Raw genomic sequence first — 17,627 nt, 5'->3', positions numbered from 1 at the left:
AGAACTATCGCTTTTATAATCGAAGAACATATATATGTATTGTATTTTTCTTACAAAATGTACAAAGTATATAAGCATAGATATTAATTTACAACTATGCATATATTTATTTATATACATACATATATAATCATGTGCATTATTTCAAGTGTTTACTGTAAATAACACGTTTAATTAGTTTTTAAGTATTAGTTGAAATATATGTTAAATATATATAAACAGAAACAACGCCTTTTTTGGAACTCGTTCTCTCTTTTTCAGTCTAGACCAGCATAATACGAAAATATTCTATAAATTCCTCATAGATCTTGCTCTCCAGCCCCACAAACACGCAATCGTATTCGCAATTCAATTCGATCTGTAGCAAAGGTTCCCACGACTTGGCCTGCAGGGTGGTGATGCGGGGCTTAAGTTTAAGTGCTTCGAGCACGGCCATCAATTTATCTTTGCTGGAAATATAGCTATCAGAGTTGATCTCCTTAAATGCGGCCTCTTTTAAGTGTGGATAATAGGACTTAAAGTAATTGTGACGATCGCAGAGCTTGACGGAAAAATTCTCATCGCCGCCGGCATCGGTTAACTCCCGATATGTTTTGAATTTGCGCCGCCGCTCATTCTCTGCATCCTCTTGGCTGCTATCCAGATCAGTGATGTTAGGCTTCTTGGTGGAGACCACTTGATTATCTGATGTTACTTCATCCAAATCGTTTGATATAACGCAAAGCATTTCAATGGCCGCACGCTGGCGTGCATCCTTCTTTTTATCAGACTTGCCGTAACGTTTGATGGACGCCACCGAGCAGCAGGCCACAAATTCTGGAGCATTTGGAGATCCGCTTTGCTGGACGATTTCGATAACAGGCAACGGCATATCATGACGGACACAATAATCGCGTAGCTCCTTCAGCATGTCGCGATTCATATTTGTCAGCTCATCGGCCACACTGGAGATATTTAAGTTATCTTCACCATTATCTGTGCCATCAGTACCCAAGTGACTTAAGCCAGGAATTTTGCGTAATTTACGCATTATATTGGCGGCGGCCAAGTGTTTGGCATCCCGCTTTGATCGGCCTGCAAAGGATAATATTCCAATATGAAGATAAAGAACTTAAGAATTTGCCTAAGCGTTTACCATTGCCAAAGGCTTCAACATCCATGAGCGCTACTTTACAGACGTAACCGCCGTCTTCTCCGTCAATATAATCATAAACGGGACTCCCAGTTTTTGCCTGGGCACAATACTCTTGAAGCGCTGAAACTGCAGACTTGTTTTCCATGGGGTGCTCCGATAACTGTCACTAAATACTTGAACTAGTCACCTTTTAGGATATATGTACGCATGTACTAATTTCAATGTAATAAATAGGTTTTGACAATATAAAATATATTTGTTTGCAGTGCTGCCACATCATTCATTTGTTATAATGTACTAAATTTGCCACTATTTTTGTATTACTCTCTGATTTTGTATGTGTTCTAAGCTGGAATTTGAAACAGATATGTTTTTTATCAGCTATAAATATATGTTTATCTAAAATTTTAGTTCAGACAATATTGTATTCGTTTGTATTAAATACACGTCATTTGGTCAAGAGTGGCATCGCCAACGCTGTCAAAGCAACCCTGGGTGCGTATTAAAACAAGTGTTGCTGTAGACGAAGGAACTTTGATTATTTATTTTGCTCAGCTCGGCTCTGCTCGGAAATACGTTTCATAATCAACAGTTCTCAATTCAGTGTAAGGCGCCGCACGACGAAACACAGCAACTATTACGTTTTTCGTAGAACATCAATCAATATTTGTTATTAGCTAAATTTGTTGTTGAAAGAAAATCGTACAGCGGGGAGAGAGTCAAACGAAGTGACCGTGGAAGTCTACACAATACACAAACACATACAAACGAATATAGGAAAATACGGTGCGCCCGCCCCTGCACTCACTAACTGCATACCCCAACTGCCCCAACTGCCGCCCAGCTGCTGCCCAACGCTGACGAATCACGAGCTCACAATAAAATAACGGAGAAAAAAATAACACTTGTCGCTTGTTGCTCCATTTCATATCGAGTGGTTCGTGTCTAGCAATTAGTAACGACGCAGAAAGTGACCCGGAAGGGTGAGGAGGGTTAAGCAACTATGGATGATACCACAGGCACAGCCACGCCGTCGCCGTCACCAGCGGCCACTACGGCCGCTGGCTACGATGCTGCCCGAGACAAAACAAATGAACCAGTTGCTGCTGCCGCTGCCGCCGCCGTCACAGCCAGCGGTATTAGGCTCTTGATTAAATCGTCGAATCAGCAATACGACGATGTGAATATTGAGAGTGATTTGTGCTGGACTGTGCAGAGACTCAAGAAGCAGCTATCCCTGGTGTATCCCGGCAAGCCGGTATGTGCACAAATACAAACACACATAACTTATAAGTATATATGTATGGGTGTACATATGTATGTATGTGTATATATATGTGCATATCTATATACATCTATTATAAACATTGACGTCAGCTTTATATACTAGGTCTATCTTATCAGCTGGCTGAGTCGCGCTGGCAAATCTTTTGTTATTTGTTATTGTTTATCTTGTGCACGAGCGACAAAATTTCTGTTCGCTCTTTTTGTGTCAGTTGCGTCTCAATTACCTTCACAAAAGTACACGTCATTCAAATTTTCTTTAATTGCCAAGCACGACTTGATAAACTATATATACTATACCTTATATAGTATATATTGTCTATATATACATTTGCATATAATATAGAAGACTTGATAAACTATGTCTAATGGCAATATATAGCGACAGCTGTATACGAAATATTATTATTTGTTGTGTTGCATTTATTTCGCTTGCAAATTTGTATAAGATAGTTTTATTTATAAAGCGAAGATAAGTTAATAATGTCGTGTAAATTTGCGTATATATATGTATATGATTGCTTCGGCTTAAGCAAATATTCTCAAATATATAGGTATATCCACATATATATAGATTTATGAATCTATTTTATTTATAACTATACTGCTTAAGACAAGTCTACGGTTTATGCAAATTAGTGTAAATTTCTTGCAAATCAGAATTGACAAACAAATTTCTTGATCAGCTATATTCGGCATCAGGCTTACAGTTTCTCGATGTACAAAGGTCTTGTAAATATAAGTTATATTTTTAGTTTAAGTATAAATGAATATTAGAAGCAAAGAAAATCATTATTATAGATATACAGTCATAAAAAATAATTAATTTTCTAAAAGAAATTAATCTTATAAATTCATATCGCGAGGTTAGTCTTTTATTTATCAGCACAAACAAGGTCAATGTCAAGCAAAACTGGGTCGCTCTCTTGTATACATATATCTACATATATTATACTGTTTGGTGCTCTTAAAAGCTAAACTTTTGGCATTAGAGAAACAGCTTTGGGTTAAGTCAAACATTAACAAATCATATGAAATTCTGAAGTTTCTAGATATTTCATAATTTTTTTTTTTAGAAAGTAAATAAACTGATAGCATTAAGTACATCCTAGATTCAGAAAACACATCGTTATCAAACGTGATTATTAAGTTGAAGCATTCAGTTTCTTTGGCGAATAAAGATAGACAAGTGAAGGTTATTTCACACTGATAATAATGCTTTAAGTTAAATAATATAAAAACGTTCGTTGTATACCTAGTATATATTATATTAATTTCTATCATAGAATTTATAAACAAATTCTTTTCTTAAGTGGCAATTGATCTTGATTCTAATCTACTTCCTTTTCTTGCAGGAAATTAATGACCAAAAGCTCATCTATTCGGGCAAACTGCTGGACGATGCACAGAAGCTATCCGAGGTCATTCGCAGCTACAAGGATGTCTACCAGCAGCATCATATCTTTCATTTGGTGTGCGCTAACAAAAATGCAGCTGTCAAGGCGCCATATAAGACGACCACGCCTCCAAAGGCTGCTACGAGCACGGCACGCGTGGACACGACCAACAATCCAAATAACGGCAATGAGCTAAGACAGCGTCATGTGGCAGCCGCTGTCGCTGCTGCTGCTGCTGCTGCCACCCAGCATCCTTATCAGCAACCTAATCTACAGCAGACACAAGATCCGAATCTCTGGTTCCAATTACATAATCAGGCTTATCAAATGGCCATGGGTCAGCATGCATCGACATCGGCAGCTGCAGCGGCTCTGGGAGCAGGAGCAGCGTCCACGCCGTCATCGACATCGACATCGACAGTCCCAAATCCACATTTGGCTTTCCAGCAGCAGCAGGCGCTGCTTTATAATGCCTGGGTCCAGCAGTGGTATGCCATGTACATGCAACAAACGATGCAACGGTGAGTTAGGAATCCAAATTTGAAAGACAAGCATTGCCTGTGAAAGATCGAATTTAGATTCAATTGAAATATTTTGAGGAAATGTAAGATAAAGTTGTTAGAATTATCAGATCTATAAAAAATGTATTTATTATATACACTCAGGCTTATTACATTATTAACTGGTTCTAGTATCTGTTAATCAGGTATATTAATTTTATATACTATATTTATATATATTTTCATCTTGAGGTCAATTATAATATTCATTGATGCTAGTATCTTTTGACTTTTTGTTGGAATTTGAGAATATGTAATACTAGAATATAACTTTTATTACTCCTAATATAGGCTGATTCAATACAATTACAATCGATTATAATTAATAGAGGGTCTAATACAATATACCACAAATCAGAGTTCAGATAATTGCAACGATTGCTATTCTATTTGTAACATGTCTATAGACACGACATGCTTGTATTCATATAGTATATATATATATGTATGTAGTATAATATCAATATCAATGATGTATCATCAAATTGGAATTCAAATTCTCTAATACTTTTGCAAGACTAGGAAATATCAGAAATGTTATGACACGACATTTGTCTGTCGTTTGACACAAATTTAGAGTACGAATTTATCGATTGGTTTTATTGCAGCACCAGTAGCACAGGCAGCGTCATTTCACCGGGAGCACTGCCACCGTTTATGCAAACTATGCCAGGGTTTCATAACAATATGGGTGTGCCGCTTGTGGCACATCAACCGGTGCCGGTGGCAGCGGGCACTGGAGCTGGACAGCCCAATGAGGAGGCAGCTGCACGACGGGCAGCCCCACAGCCAGTCGATGGTCCCAATTTCCCCAATATACAGGAGGAGCCGGAGGTGCGCGATTGGCTAGATAGTTTCTTTAGCTTTACTCGGTTGGCCATTTTTGTAACAGTTTTGTATTTCAATTCGTCGCCCATGCGCTGTTTGATGGTGGTGTTCATTGCAAGCGTGATTTATCTGTGAGTACAAATGTGGTTTGATAAGCAATCTGAGATTATTTACTAATTGACTTGTACTTTTATAGCTATCACATTGGGGTGCTGCGGCGTCGTCGTGAACGGAACAACAACAACATCAATCGAAACAACAACGCTGGCAATAATGATGCCGCCTTTGCGGCTGTGCAACAAATTCAACGAATGATGGACGCTGCCGTTGAGCAAGACAATAATCCACAGGCAGCTGATGCTGCGGCTGCCGCCGCTGATCAACCGAATGCAGCACCAGCGCCAGCTGCACCCGCCGCTGGACAAAATGATGCTGCGCAGCCAGCAGCCAGTGCTGCTGCTGGTGGGGATCAAGCCACGGATGCCGCTGCAGCTGCCGCTGAAGCCGTTGTCGTTGAGCCTGCGAATGCCAATACCTCTGTGATTTCTATTGTGCGCACCTTTGTCATAACGTTCTTCACGTCGCTGTTGCCCGAGGCGCCGGCGTTGTAAATTTGAACGTGAATCTATTATATGTGGCCTCTTGGATATTTCTTTCCAATATTTTCTTTTGTCACCCTACTCCCCATAATTTTCCCAACACATTTATAAATGTTATAATTTATGCATACCTGAACTTTTGCAATATCTGTTTTTCTAGCTACGTAATGAACTATATATATGTATGTATATTTATAATATGTCTGCGTGTGCATGCGAAGCGCAAAATGGGCTTGACCCAGCGTATTCCGCCCAGCAGCCAGCCCCCCACTTTATGCCCCATGATATAGCCTTAGTGTTTTTTATAGCGTTAAGAAATAAAATTTGTTTTTGATGTGAGTGCTACGAAACTAGCTAAATGGCAACTGAAACTATGAAATCGATGAATTACAATTATAATACTATTTCATAATAATAAAAAACCTATATATGTATATATATATACGGAAATGCTTTAAACACCAACTCTGTCGATCGCTTATCTCAAATCGGAAAACTTTACTTTTCATGAATGGAAAAATAAGTGAATGGAAAATTTTCAGTCTCGAAACACTTTCACTAATCATATAGTACGCATGGTAAAGAGACCGAGCTCTTAACACGCCTCTTGTTATTATTTTATTAGGTTTACACGCTGCCCAGAGGCGCTCCATTATGCCTTGTGTGCGTCCGGCTTATCGCCCAGCAGATGTCCGTCCGTTTGTCGGTCGGTTCGCTCGTGCTGCTGATAGAGGCGCGTCGACTTCTCGCTTATACGGTTTTTAGAACGCATCGAGTGCTCAGTGCTGACGGATCTTGCAGCGGCATCAGTATTTCGGATCATCATAATTAATCCACACATATATATACAGAGTGCAAACTCTTTACTTTGATAGACAAGTGACGGACGGAATATGTCACGTTTTCTACAATTGCGTGCAACGATCGCGCCTGCGCTCACCAGACAGCGTCATGTAAGTGGACGTCGAATCCCGTCCAGCATCCGTTGATGAGTTATAAATATATATATTTTGTGTATAGCATGGTCATGTGATTGCCATACGTCGCGAGGATCAATCCGTATGGGAGCGTCGCGCTCCATTCGGGCCCACCCATGTCCAGAAGCTGGTCAAACAGGGCGTCAAAGTCATTGTCCAGCCCTCCAATCGACGCGCCTATCCCATGCAGGTGAGCCCTGAATTATCATATATACAAATCAAATATATGCACTTAAAATTATAATTGGGCCTAATCAGCATGCTATATGTGAGCTTAGTTACAGAGTCGCATGATGTATGCCCACCATGTGGAGTGCATCATAAAAGTTTTTGGCAGATAAGCTCTAAATTTGGCAATCGTTGGCCTTGGCAGCAGTCAAGCGCCGCAAATGTAGAATCATTTCATGTTATCTCGCTGGGAATGTGTTTTGAGTCAACCTCTTTTTTCCCAGATAATATATATTACTGAACTTTACGAAAAACAATATTTATTTGATAGGCATTTTCAAAACAATAATAGCTTGATAATACAATGCGCGCTGTTATGCGAGATCGAAATCAGATTAGTTGCCAAGGACATTAGCTTATTTGCACTACAGTTATTTATAGATGAGGTAGCTTTTGAAAATTGATTTACGTTGTTTTTATTGATGGAAAAACATTTATTTATAGATTTATTGAAAACTGAAAAAAAAAAAAATATAATATATAATAATAATAAAATATTTATACATAAAAGAAATACATAAAAAAAATATATATATATTTTTATATTTAACATATCGTACAAATAATAAATAAAAAATTCAAATTAATTTTTAATTGAAACCTCACACATACACCTATTTTGGGGAAATACAATATATGTATATGAATATAAATATAATTAAATACCAATATAATTATAATAAATAATATTGATTTTTCACAATTATTTTTTAATAAAATTTCTTATAAAACATAGCTTGAAGTTAAGATAAATCAAATAAAAAATATAAAAAAATAGTTTTGAATACAAATTTATTCGTACGTATCGAAACATATAGATATATACATATAATATTATGTATTCATATGTAATTTTCAAAAATACAATTTAATTTTACATTAAATATTTCACTGTTTACAGGGTATATTATTAGCGTTCATTTGTATAGTCTACATATAACAATTAGCTGGCTTATTAATCTTTTAATGTCGCGTGCTATGTTGACTATCAAATTATTATGATTTGATAGCAGTTAGCTAGATTACGGATAAGCGGAAATAATAATTGGAAAAATTATGAGCATAGAGTTCGAAAAATATTTGGGTAGTTTTGCGATTAGATTAGTCGAATTCTTGGAATTCTTAGGTTTACAAATATCAAACCTTCCTTAAACTATTTAATTTTTCTTTTAATATAGGCCTATAATCAAGCTGGAGCTCAGATCCAGGAGGACATAAGCGATGCTTCGGTTATTTTCGGCGTTAAGCAGGTGCCAATCGATGCGCTTATACCAGGGAAGACCTATTGTTTCTTCTCGCATACGATCAAGGCGCAGGAGTCAAATATGCCTTTGCTCGATGCCATACTCGAAAAGGTGGGAAATCATTAGTCATTCCATCTTTTATTTCTCAATTCTCTTTGCAACTCGTGCTTCGTAGAAAATCCGTCTCATTGACTATGAGCGCATCATTGATGAGCGCGGCGCCCGCCAGGTGGCGTTTGGTAAGTATGCCGGTGTGGCAGGCATGGTCAACATCCTGCATGGCATTGGATTGCGCCTGCTGGCGCTGGGCCATCATACACCATTCATGCACATCGGACCCGCCCACAACTATCGCAACTCCTCGATGGCTCGCCAGGCGGTGCGTGACTGTGGGTACGAGATTTCATTGGGCATGATGCCCAAGTCAATTGGACCATTGACCTTTGTGTTCTCCGGCTCCGGCAACGTGTCTCAGGGCGCCCAAGAGGTGTTCTCCGACCTGCCCATTGAGTATGTGCCGCCAGAGATGCTGCGCAAGGTAGCCGAGCATGGCAGTAAGTATTCAAGAGTGAAAGAGAAAGAAGAGGAATTTCTAAATGGATTTACCTATCTTATCTAGATACAAATAAGCTGTACGGCTGTGAGGTGAGCCGCTCGGATCATTTGGAGCGTCGCGAAGGCGGCGGCTTTGATGCCAAGGAGTACGACGAGTTTCCCGAACGCTATATTTCCACATTTAGCCAAAAGATCGCTGCATACGCATCGGTTATTGTCAATGGCATCTACTGGGCCGTTGGCAGCCCGAAGTTGATCAGTATCCCGGATGCCAAGAATCTGCTGCGCCCGGCCAATACACCTTGGCTACCCACGAGCAAAGGCAGCCCAGCCCTGCCGCATCGCATGCTCGCCATTTGTGACATCTCCGCCGATCCCGGCGGATCCATTGAGTTCATGAACGAGTGCACCACCATCGACACGCCCTTCTGCCTATACGATGCGGATCGCAATAAGGACACCAAGAGCTTCAAGGGTCCCGGCGTGCTGGTCTGCTCCATTGATAATATGCCCACCCAGCTGCCACGCGAATCAACGGACTTGTTTGGTGAGCTACTGATGCCCCATGTGCACGACATCATCAAGAGCGATGCCAAGAAGCCGCTGCACGAGGAACGCTTCACCTATCCCATACAGTCGGTGAGTAAGAGCTGGGTCTTGTATGTAATGGAATGAAATATTTACAAATCGACGAAATACTCAAACTTCCCTCGCGTATTTGCTCAGCTAATACGCTGCTTTTCCTTATCAGCCATTGCGTTATCAAGTATGCACATTATTTCATTGCTCACTGTACATTTGCAATCTCTCTCTCTTAACCTCTGTCTGGCATTCTCTTAGGCAATCATCGCCAGCAATGGAGAACTGACCGAGGGCTTCCAGTACATACGGGAGTTGCGCGAGTCGCAGAGCAATCGTTCGCGCCACAAGATGGAAGGCCGTTCCGAGTCCCAAAAGTCGGTGTTGGTGCTAGGCGCTGGCATGGTCTCGGCTCCGCTGGTCGAGTGGCTGCACCGGGAGAAGGACGTGAGCATCACGGTCTGCTCGCAGGTGAAGGAGGAGGCCGATCGTCTGGCCCAGCAATATGCCGGCGTTGACAGCGTCTACTTGGATGTGCACGAGAGCACCGGACATCTGCAGGAGCTGTGCGGCAAGGCGGATGTGGTGGTCTCTCTGCTGCCCTACTGTCTTCACGGCACGATAGCGCGCTACTGCGTGGCGGAGAAGACGCACATGGTGACCGCCAGCTATCTGAACGACGAGATCTCGGAGCTGCATGAGGAGGCGCGCGCCAACGGGGTGACCATCATGAACGAGGTGGGCCTGGATCCGGGCATCGATCATCTGCTGGCGCTGGAGTGCATCCATGAGGTGCAGGAGAAGGGCGGCGTTGTCGAATCCTTTGTCAGCTACTGTGGCGGCCTGCCCGCACCGGAGCACTCGAACAATGCGCTCCGCTACAAGTTCTCCTGGTCGCCAAGGGGCGTGTTGCTCAACACGTTGTCCGCCGCGAAGTATTTGAGCCAGGGACAGATTGTGGAGATCTCTGGTGGCGGCGAGTTAATGTCCAATCCGCGTAGCCTGGACTTTTTGCCCGGCTTTGCTCTGGAGGGTTTCCCCAATCGGGACTCTACCAAATATGGCGCACTCTATGGACTGGGCCGGGATGTGCATACCCTGCTGCGTGGCACCATACGCTACAAGGGCTTCTCGGAGTCGATCAAGCCAATGCAGCTGCTCGGCCTCATCGATCCAGAGCCAAATGCATTGCTCCATCCCAGCGGACCGGATGTCACCTGGCGACAGCTAGTCACCCATCTGCTGGGTCTGTCCGACACGAGCATCTTCTACGAGAACCTCAAGCAGAAGCTAGTCGAACGTCTGGGCGACGTGGATGGCATTGAGAGTCTGGGCTTGCTGGACGAGACGCCAGTGGTTAAGCTGCACTCGCCGCTGGACACGCTTAGCCATTATCTGTCCAAGCGTTTGGCGTTCGGTAAGTGATAATGGGTTAGGCTCTTCAGTCCTTGTGTTTAACTGAATCTCCTTTGCAGAGCGTGACGAGCGTGATTTGGTCATTCTGCGTCACGAGGTGGGCATCCGCTGGCCCGACGGTCGTCGCGAGGAGCGCGGCATTAATTTTGTGGTCTATGGCCAGCCCCAAGGACACTCGGCCATGGCCATGACAGTGGGCAAGCCAGCAGCTATTGCAGCCAAAATGATATTGGATGGTAAATAATGCACAACAGACTACATAGGGGTATTTTTTACTAAATTATCTATTTATATTATTCGTAATATCAGGTGAGATTCAGGAACGCGGTGTTTTGCTGCCCTTCACGCCAGACATCTATCGTCCCATGCTGCAGAGACTACGCTCCGAAGGTCTGACTGCCACAGAGACATCCAGATGGCTCAACTAGTAATCCCTACATACAGTTAAAACGGCCGAAATAGCGAGAATTTTCCCTTAGCTCTATGACGTTATCTATTGCATTTTAATTTTATATTTCTTATCTGTTCTCTATTATTATTTATAAACATAGAGTTGTTTTCATTGTATTTTCAGTCATGCCAAATTTAGATAAGACTGCACCTGTTATCTGTATACATATATAAACTAAGTAAAGTATACTTATTAGTATAGATATGTATTATGATTAGAGTTCTGTTTTGAAGAAGGAAATTAATAACGCTCCAATTTTCTATAATAAATTTTATAGACATTTGTGATTAATCGAAACATTTAAGCTCCAAGGCCTTTAGTTCTTTCAGTTAAAATTGTTGTTTAGAATGGAATATTTTTATCAGTTTTTGTTTGCTGGTCTTTGAAAATTAATTATGAGCGATGTGTTTATATATATGACTGTATTTAAAGTTCGTTCTTACTGCTGTATTGCGAAATATTCCAAAATATTCATGAATGAAATGTGGAAACTTTACTGAAAAACACTTGCTTAGCTTAATATATATATCAAAAATAGATATTGAAAATATAAAACAAAAATCAAATTTATTCTGATACTGACACTGACATGTTTTAATAGAGCTTAGCAATTACCATAGCCCAGTGAAATATTGTGAAAAATTAGATTTTTTAAATAAGTAAATAAGTAGTTTTTTCATTCATTAGAAAAGTTTCTTAAAAAACTTTAACGAAATTTTTAAAAACTCTAAATCTAAACAAAAACACAATTCTAACCTCCAAATCCAAATGAATTATAGCTGAAACTTCAATTTTTAATAACGTTTTTCGTTTACAAATCTCCTTGCACCTAATAACATTTTCTTAAATCAGATTTTCCGCTAACCTCGAGGTTTCTTTTAATAGAATTAATTTGTTTTTGTTTAGTGTGTTGTCAGTTTGTTAATCACTTGGCAACCCGTTGGCTTCATTTTTTTTGGGTTATCAGTTGAACTTGAACTATTTGAAAATCATAACCATAATGAAGTAAATACCTACATATATTAAACATATTTATATGTATGTGTATAAATATTGCCCTATATTTAGTTAAGCTAACCAGAGTTCCCACAGTCACATGCTGAGGTATTCATTCTATTTTATTTGATTTCTTTAGGGTTTTGTACGCTATGCAATCTATGTATGTACCTAATACTTTGCTCTGGAGATTGCGACTATCAACGTAGAGTACAACTTGATAACCAATAATCCCCTTCTTCTACTACAAACACTTGTTTGACTTTTACAAATTTTAATTCATTCAATGCAAATTCCCATATACGTGTGTGCGTATGTGCGTGTGTGCCTCCCGTGCACTCGCTCTTGCTGTATACGAGGGTGTGTGTGTGTGTGTGTGAGTGAGTGATTTTAAAGAGAGGCGCAAACTGTGCGATAACAATGTGTGCAATGGGATTAGTGAAAAGCAGAGCGAACGACCGAAGCTCAGCCGCAGTAATCGTTCTAAATTAAGCGCTTGGATTTTTGTATACACTTTACACCGCTCTATACATGGAAGAGTATGTGGATCACTGCCTCTCATACCTCAAGTATTAGCTAAACTTCTCTTACAGCCATGCCCACTTATGCCAATGCGTCATTTAATTACCAACGACACAGAGCGCACTGCAGCTCAGACAGCTATAAGCCTTAGTTAGCCTGCATATACATACATACATACTTATAGAGTATAACGCAGTCGTTGGCATGCGACTGTATGATTCCTAGTTGATTTAGAAAAAAGTAAAATAATAATAAAAATATTTTTGGGCTGCGCTCGAACTGCCGGCCAGTCCAGTCAGTGAGCAGTTCGTCTTCAGTCTTGATAATACACAGTGCCGAGGCAGTCGCAGAGCGTTGTCATTGTCTGACAAGTGGCTTCGCCTTTTCTATATATATAAGTATATACATACATATATAAAGAACTGTTGTATATATTAGTAACGGCTGTTTGCGTGTTGCGTGCCAGCAACAACAACAACAACAACAACAACAGCTACAAAAGAAATTGCAAGTGGAGCAACGGGAACCGCAGGCGAACGGCATCCCGTGTGTCTATATAAACGATTATTTAATTTATGGTCTGTGCTTAAAAAAAAATATAATAAAACATAAGAAGCAGAAATATTAGTTTCACTTGCCAAGAGAAGTGCGTGCCGATGGTAAACAGCTGCTGAAATTTCTCAACGCGAACCGTTTCGTAAAATGTTTAAATCGAAGCTCGTTGCGTGCATTTGACCCCACAGGCAAAGGTCATAATTATATCAATAATAATATAACTGTGCTCGACTCTTATCATTGCAATAAAAAAGCCTATATACATACATATAAGCGCACACATATAGCAAAACAAACCAATATGCCCAACATGCGCTATTTGACGGAAACCCATTTGCAGGGCTTCGAGCGTTACAAGGTGAGCATTAAACGGTTTACACTACAAACATACAACTAAATACCAACTGAAGCTCACCTGCAGCACGAGCCCCAACCAGAAGCTATACGAAAAATCAATGCGCCATGTATATTTGAGAGGCGCCGCAAGCATTCAATCAATTTTATTACAAAGTCAATCAGTTATTATCAGGTTTACGATGAGTTCCGGCTAGTAGGCTATAAATATATTTAGATTATATGGCACATATGTCTACGTATGTAGTATAGAGAGGATCGCATGATTAATCTAAGAATTGGGCAATGGGAAGATTTATTTGTTGCTGCTGTCAATGTCACTGTCACTAACTAGCATGTGCTCTATATATTGGCATTCTCGTGGGCTTATCAAATCGGCCCTAGGCATGACTAGGCCTAGGTCATCAATTTAATCGACCGGATGGACTTTGTTGCTGTTTCGTGTCGTAAATTCCGCAGAAAAGGCGTTGAACTACAAATGAAGCATGTGCTGTCTTTAGAGAGATAGTTCCCGGGTTGACAGATCGAGTAGAATTTGCACAGCAGATTAGCCTATAAATAAATAATAGAGCCACTGTGAGGGAGTGTGGCACAGCAAAGAGCAGAGGGAGAGAGAGAGAGAGAGTGACACCAATAAATACAGAAATGAAAAATTGCCGATTGCAAAATCAATATTATATATGTATAACTCTCAATATAGTAATAACACTTCTATAAAATGCTTGCTGTACTCGTAGAGTCAGTCATAAGTTGGATTTTATTGTTGGGTTTTAGATTGGATTTGATTGCAAAATAATTACATAATATCTTAAGTATTAAGGTTTTAGATTACACTGAAATATATATAAATATTAGCTATACAGCTCATATTATTAGCTATATCAATATAGTAAATAGGTTTATGTCATTTCAGTGAGCCTAATTGTTGAAACACATGTCCGTCTATAACTCATTCGCATTCAAATGTTTTTTTTTTTTTTTTTTTTTTGACATACGGTTTGTTTGCTTACGAGTATTATTAGCAAGATTGATGATCTTTAGAGGTCTTTTAATAATGGTTGAATGATAGTGTATGTAAGATGTATATATATATATGTACTCTTGATCAGGATTACGAGCTGAATCTATCTAATCAATTTATTATTTAAGTCAAAGCCTATCGCACACCTTGCAGAGTATTTACTAGTTGAGAACTCCCGATTCAAACCCATTTGTCTGTTTAAATAGAGCTTGAACGTATACAGGTGTTATATTTCAGTTTACCCATATCAAAGCTTGATTCCGAGATTAAGAAAAACTGTTTTCAATGAAATTCTTTTAGGGCTGCTTTATGACAGATATCCAATAGAAATATTTCTGATTTCAATGGTAGACTGCTGAGCATCGATTATTTATATATTAGTTATACCAAATTGTGATCTATTACTTAACATGATTGTCATCTTTCTCATCTAGTACAATAGCATAGATACCAGCCTTCTGAGCGTCTATGTTATGCATCCCTTCTGGAATGCTTGTGTAAAGGTATGCTATTCATCAATTTGAAGCAAAACGATGATTTTTAAAGATCCTCTCTATATAGTATTTACCAAAATGGTTGGCACCCAATTTACTCACCTTTGTGGGTTTTCTCATGACCGTGGTGAACTTCTTATTGCTGGCCTACTACGACTGGGACTTTAAGGCGGCCAATGATAAGTCGGTGGGCAATACAGTGCCCGGCTGGGTGTGGACAGTGGCTGCCATAAATATACTTATCTACTATAATTTGGGTGAGTATGTCAAGCAAAATGATCTGAGATCTGAGTTGATTTAAGCTGTAAACTTTTTATAGATGGTATGGATGGCAAACAGGCTCGTCGCACTGGCACGAGTGGTCCGCTCGGAGAGCTGTTCGACCACGGCTTGGACTCCTATTCGGCGGCACTTATACCAATCTATATATTTTCACTATTTGGCACCGAAGATCTGCCGCCCATACGCATGTACTTTGTTATATGGAACGTATTTCTCAATTTCTATTTCACACATGTGGAAAAATACAATACGGGCGTTATGTTTTTGCCCTGGGGCTACGACTTTACCATGTGGGTAAGTGCCACCAAATGAAGTATGAATTGTTAAGAACTATTGCAAATAATAGATGTAAATTAAAATCTTCTATAATCACTTGAAATTAATATGCTCTGTTTTGAAGGACATAAAATTCCTAAAGCTCATATAAACTGTTATTAACTATGAATATAACCATTAAACTATAAGCTGTTAATAGCAGTAATATTTTAACACTGAAAGAAACTCTAATAATAACTCTCTTTATTTTAGGGCGTCAGCTTAATGCTGTTCGTGGCCACGATCGTGGGTCCTGAAATCTATCGCTCGAGTTTTTACGGCATTACGGTGGCAAATGTATTCGAGGTCGGCCTGATTGGCTCCGGTATTCTGTCCAGCCACCCCATTATTATACGCAATATATATCTGTAAATATTTAATATTCGACTTGAACTTGTTACTTGATTGTAAAGGTCTTAACTCTTGCAGCTCTTATAAGAATAAGACGGGCAAAATGCGTCCCATGATGGAGATGTTGCGTCCATTTTTCGCCTTCCTCTGGCTGTTTGTGATAACGCTCGTTTGGTCATTCTTCTCGCGCAATAATGTTATTAACCTGGAACCGCGTATACTGTGGATACTCTATGGCACAATCTTTTCCAATATTGCAGTAAGTTTACTGAAATTGGTTATTATATCTATTGGAAAGGCTATAAGCTGTTTAATCTTAATCTTAAATAGTGCCGCCTGATCGTGGCCCAAATGTCGGATACACGTTGCGATAGCTTCAATATACTTATGTGGCCATTGGTCGCAACCGTGGGCGTCTGCTGCTTTCCCTGGTATGAGGAGGTGCTGGGCACGGATCTGACAGCTCAGGGTGAGCGCTGGCTCGTTCATGGCTTAACAATATTTGTTACGTTGGCCCATTGGCATTATGGCTATGGTGTGGTAAGTGAAGATTGAAGTCGTTGCATAGTCATTATATATAATATCTTCATTTTCCATCAACTTTCTGCCCAATAGGTCTCGGAAATGTGTGACCACTTTAAGATTCGTTGCTTCAAAGTAAGAAAATATGACAGCGATTTCGTTGAACATACATTCCAGAAGAATAACAAATCCCTGAAAAGTCATTGAAACTAATTACATAACTAACTTCAACAAAGAACAAATTTCAACAAAAAGATTAAGCAACCGAATGGTTGCAAATGGTTGGCCATTTTGTATGTGATATAAATGTTGGGTGTTACAAAATTAAATTTCGCCTCGCTCTGGTCTAAGTTTAAGTGATCCATAAACTGTCAGTATATAAGCTCTCTATCTCTCTCATGCGCCGCATCAATGTAATGGTAAAGTCCACCCAAGAAATCTTATTTTGAACTAACTTAGTTTTCTAAGTATGTAATGTATATATATATACTAAATATGTATAGATCAAGATATATATAAACACTGTTACGTATGTAAGTGCATGATAAAGCATGAAAAGGCAGCTGCAAAACTGCATGTGTGCTACGACCTCTAATTGCATGTTCCGATAAGTACTAAATGCATTCAGCTAATGGAAAATCAGCTAAGCAGTATTATCTCAAAGCTCGCATTATGATTTCCATAGATCAAGAAGACGCCCGTTAATGACGTAGCGGAACTGAACGAGGTCGTCGATGCCACAAAACCCACGGAAGTCGTCGAAGAAGTGTAGTTCATAAGTGATTTGGATTCTTGTCGTGCCCAAACGTCTTTCCTAAGTAAATTTATGTAAAATTGCAACAATTGTTTTTTTTTTTAAGTTTAAGTTAAAATCATACAACGAAAAAAAAAGAGCAAAACAACAATATTACTATTAAGAAGTGCAAAAAAGCTCACCAAGTGCCTTACTCCCTAAAGTTTTC

At 39.7% G+C, this 17,627-nt stretch overlaps 4 protein-coding genes across 5 annotated transcripts; 3 read left to right on the top strand and 1 right to left on the bottom strand.

The window, feature by feature from the left end:
• Window positions 1-31: 31 nt before the first annotated feature.
• Window positions 32-1,397, bottom strand: r2d2 (double-stranded RNA-binding protein r2d2). Its single transcript, XM_018098943.3, has 2 exons — window positions 1,136-1,397; window positions 32-1,074 (listed from the first exon to the last, which is right to left on the bottom strand). The coding sequence occupies exons 1-2, from the start codon at window positions 1,278-1,280 to the stop codon at window positions 263-265; spliced, it is 957 nt and encodes a 318-aa protein (XP_017954432.1). The 5' UTR covers window positions 1,281-1,397; the 3' UTR covers window positions 32-262.
• A 258-nt stretch (window positions 1,398-1,655) lies between these two features.
• Herp (Homocysteine-induced endoplasmic reticulum protein) lies at window positions 1,656-6,239 on the top strand. Its single transcript, XM_030384403.2, has 4 exons — window positions 1,656-2,393; window positions 3,775-4,337; window positions 4,985-5,335; window positions 5,401-6,239. The coding sequence occupies exons 1-4, from the start codon at window positions 2,139-2,141 to the stop codon at window positions 5,813-5,815; spliced, it is 1,584 nt and encodes a 527-aa protein (XP_030240263.1). The 5' UTR covers window positions 1,656-2,138; the 3' UTR covers window positions 5,816-6,239.
• Window positions 6,240-6,569: 330 nt separating this feature from the next.
• LKRSDH (lysine ketoglutarate reductase/saccharopine dehydrogenase) lies at window positions 6,570-11,245 on the top strand. The gene is made up of 8 exons (XM_030384397.2): window positions 6,570-6,756; window positions 6,824-6,970; window positions 8,187-8,363; window positions 8,428-8,806; window positions 8,872-9,446; window positions 9,648-10,803; window positions 10,862-11,038; window positions 11,112-11,245. Exons 1-8 carry the CDS (start codon window positions 6,697-6,699, stop codon window positions 11,228-11,230), a joined length of 2,790 nt encoding a protein of 929 aa, XP_030240257.1. The 5' UTR covers window positions 6,570-6,696; the 3' UTR covers window positions 11,231-11,245.
• A 1,788-nt stretch (window positions 11,246-13,033) lies between these two features.
• LOC108649492 (ethanolaminephosphotransferase 1) lies at window positions 13,034-17,508 on the top strand. 2 transcript variants are annotated; one of them, XM_030384406.2, is made up of 9 exons: window positions 13,034-13,684; window positions 15,136-15,204; window positions 15,263-15,452; window positions 15,515-15,771; window positions 16,006-16,160; window positions 16,222-16,402; window positions 16,474-16,683; window positions 16,759-16,800; window positions 17,351-17,508. In XM_030384406.2, the coding sequence occupies exons 1-9, from the start codon at window positions 13,628-13,630 to the stop codon at window positions 17,435-17,437; spliced, it is 1,248 nt and encodes a 415-aa protein (XP_030240266.1). In that variant the 5' UTR covers window positions 13,034-13,627; the 3' UTR covers window positions 17,438-17,508. The 2 variants fall into 2 exon arrangements, 1 of the variants encoding a protein (XP_030240266.1); XR_016196463.1 differs by having other exon boundaries at window positions 13,040-13,684; window positions 16,759-17,084.
• The last annotated feature ends 119 nt before the right edge of the window (window positions 17,509-17,627 follow it).

This window comes from Drosophila navojoa, chromosome 3 (genome assembly GCF_054131105.1).
Source record: "Drosophila navojoa isolate 15081-1374.11 chromosome 3, UAZ_NAV_1.0, whole genome shotgun sequence".
NCBI lineage: Eukaryota > Metazoa > Arthropoda > Insecta > Diptera > Drosophilidae > Drosophila > Drosophila navojoa.
The sequence above is the reverse complement of the archived record's forward strand: the minus strand, read 5'-3'. Positions and strand labels throughout refer to the sequence as shown.

What these genes read in the sequence shown, in the direction of transcription:
- r2d2 (XM_018098943.3), bottom strand. Translation starts at nt 1,280, where the DNA reads ATGGAAAACAAGTCTGCAGTTTCAGCGCTTCAAGAGTATTGTGCCCAG. An exon ending in TGTTGAAGCCTTTGGCAATG is followed by an intron (nt 1,075 to 1,135) that starts GTAAACGCTTAG and finishes TATCCTTTGCAG; the next exon opens with GCCGATCAAAGCGGGATGCC.
- Herp (XM_030384403.2), top strand. Translation starts at nt 2,139, where the DNA reads ATGGATGATACCACAGGCACAGCCACGCCGTCGCCGTCACCAGCGGCC. An exon ending in TGGTGTATCCCGGCAAGCCG is followed by an intron (nt 2,394 to 3,774) that starts GTATGTGCACAA and finishes CTTTTCTTGCAG; the next exon opens with GAAATTAATGACCAAAAGCT. An exon ending in ATTGCAAGCGTGATTTATCT is followed by an intron (nt 5,336 to 5,400) that starts GTGAGTACAAAT and finishes GTACTTTTATAG; the next exon opens with CTATCACATTGGGGTGCTGC.
- LKRSDH (XM_030384397.2), top strand. Translation starts at nt 6,697, where the DNA reads ATGTCACGTTTTCTACAATTGCGTGCAACGATCGCGCCTGCGCTCACC. An exon ending in TCGATGCCATACTCGAAAAG is followed by an intron (nt 8,364 to 8,427) that starts GTGGGAAATCAT and finishes CGTGCTTCGTAG; the next exon opens with AAAATCCGTCTCATTGACTA. An exon ending in GTCCAAGCGTTTGGCGTTCG is followed by an intron (nt 10,804 to 10,861) that starts GTAAGTGATAAT and finishes TCTCCTTTGCAG; the next exon opens with AGCGTGACGAGCGTGATTTG.
- LOC108649492 (XM_030384406.2), top strand. Translation starts at nt 13,628, where the DNA reads ATGCCCAACATGCGCTATTTGACGGAAACCCATTTGCAGGGCTTCGAG. An exon ending in TCTGGAATGCTTGTGTAAAG is followed by an intron (nt 15,205 to 15,262) that starts GTATGCTATTCA and finishes CTCTCTATATAG; the next exon opens with TATTTACCAAAATGGTTGGC. An exon ending in ATTATACGCAATATATATCT is followed by an intron (nt 16,161 to 16,221) that starts GTAAATATTTAA and finishes TAACTCTTGCAG; the next exon opens with CTCTTATAAGAATAAGACGG.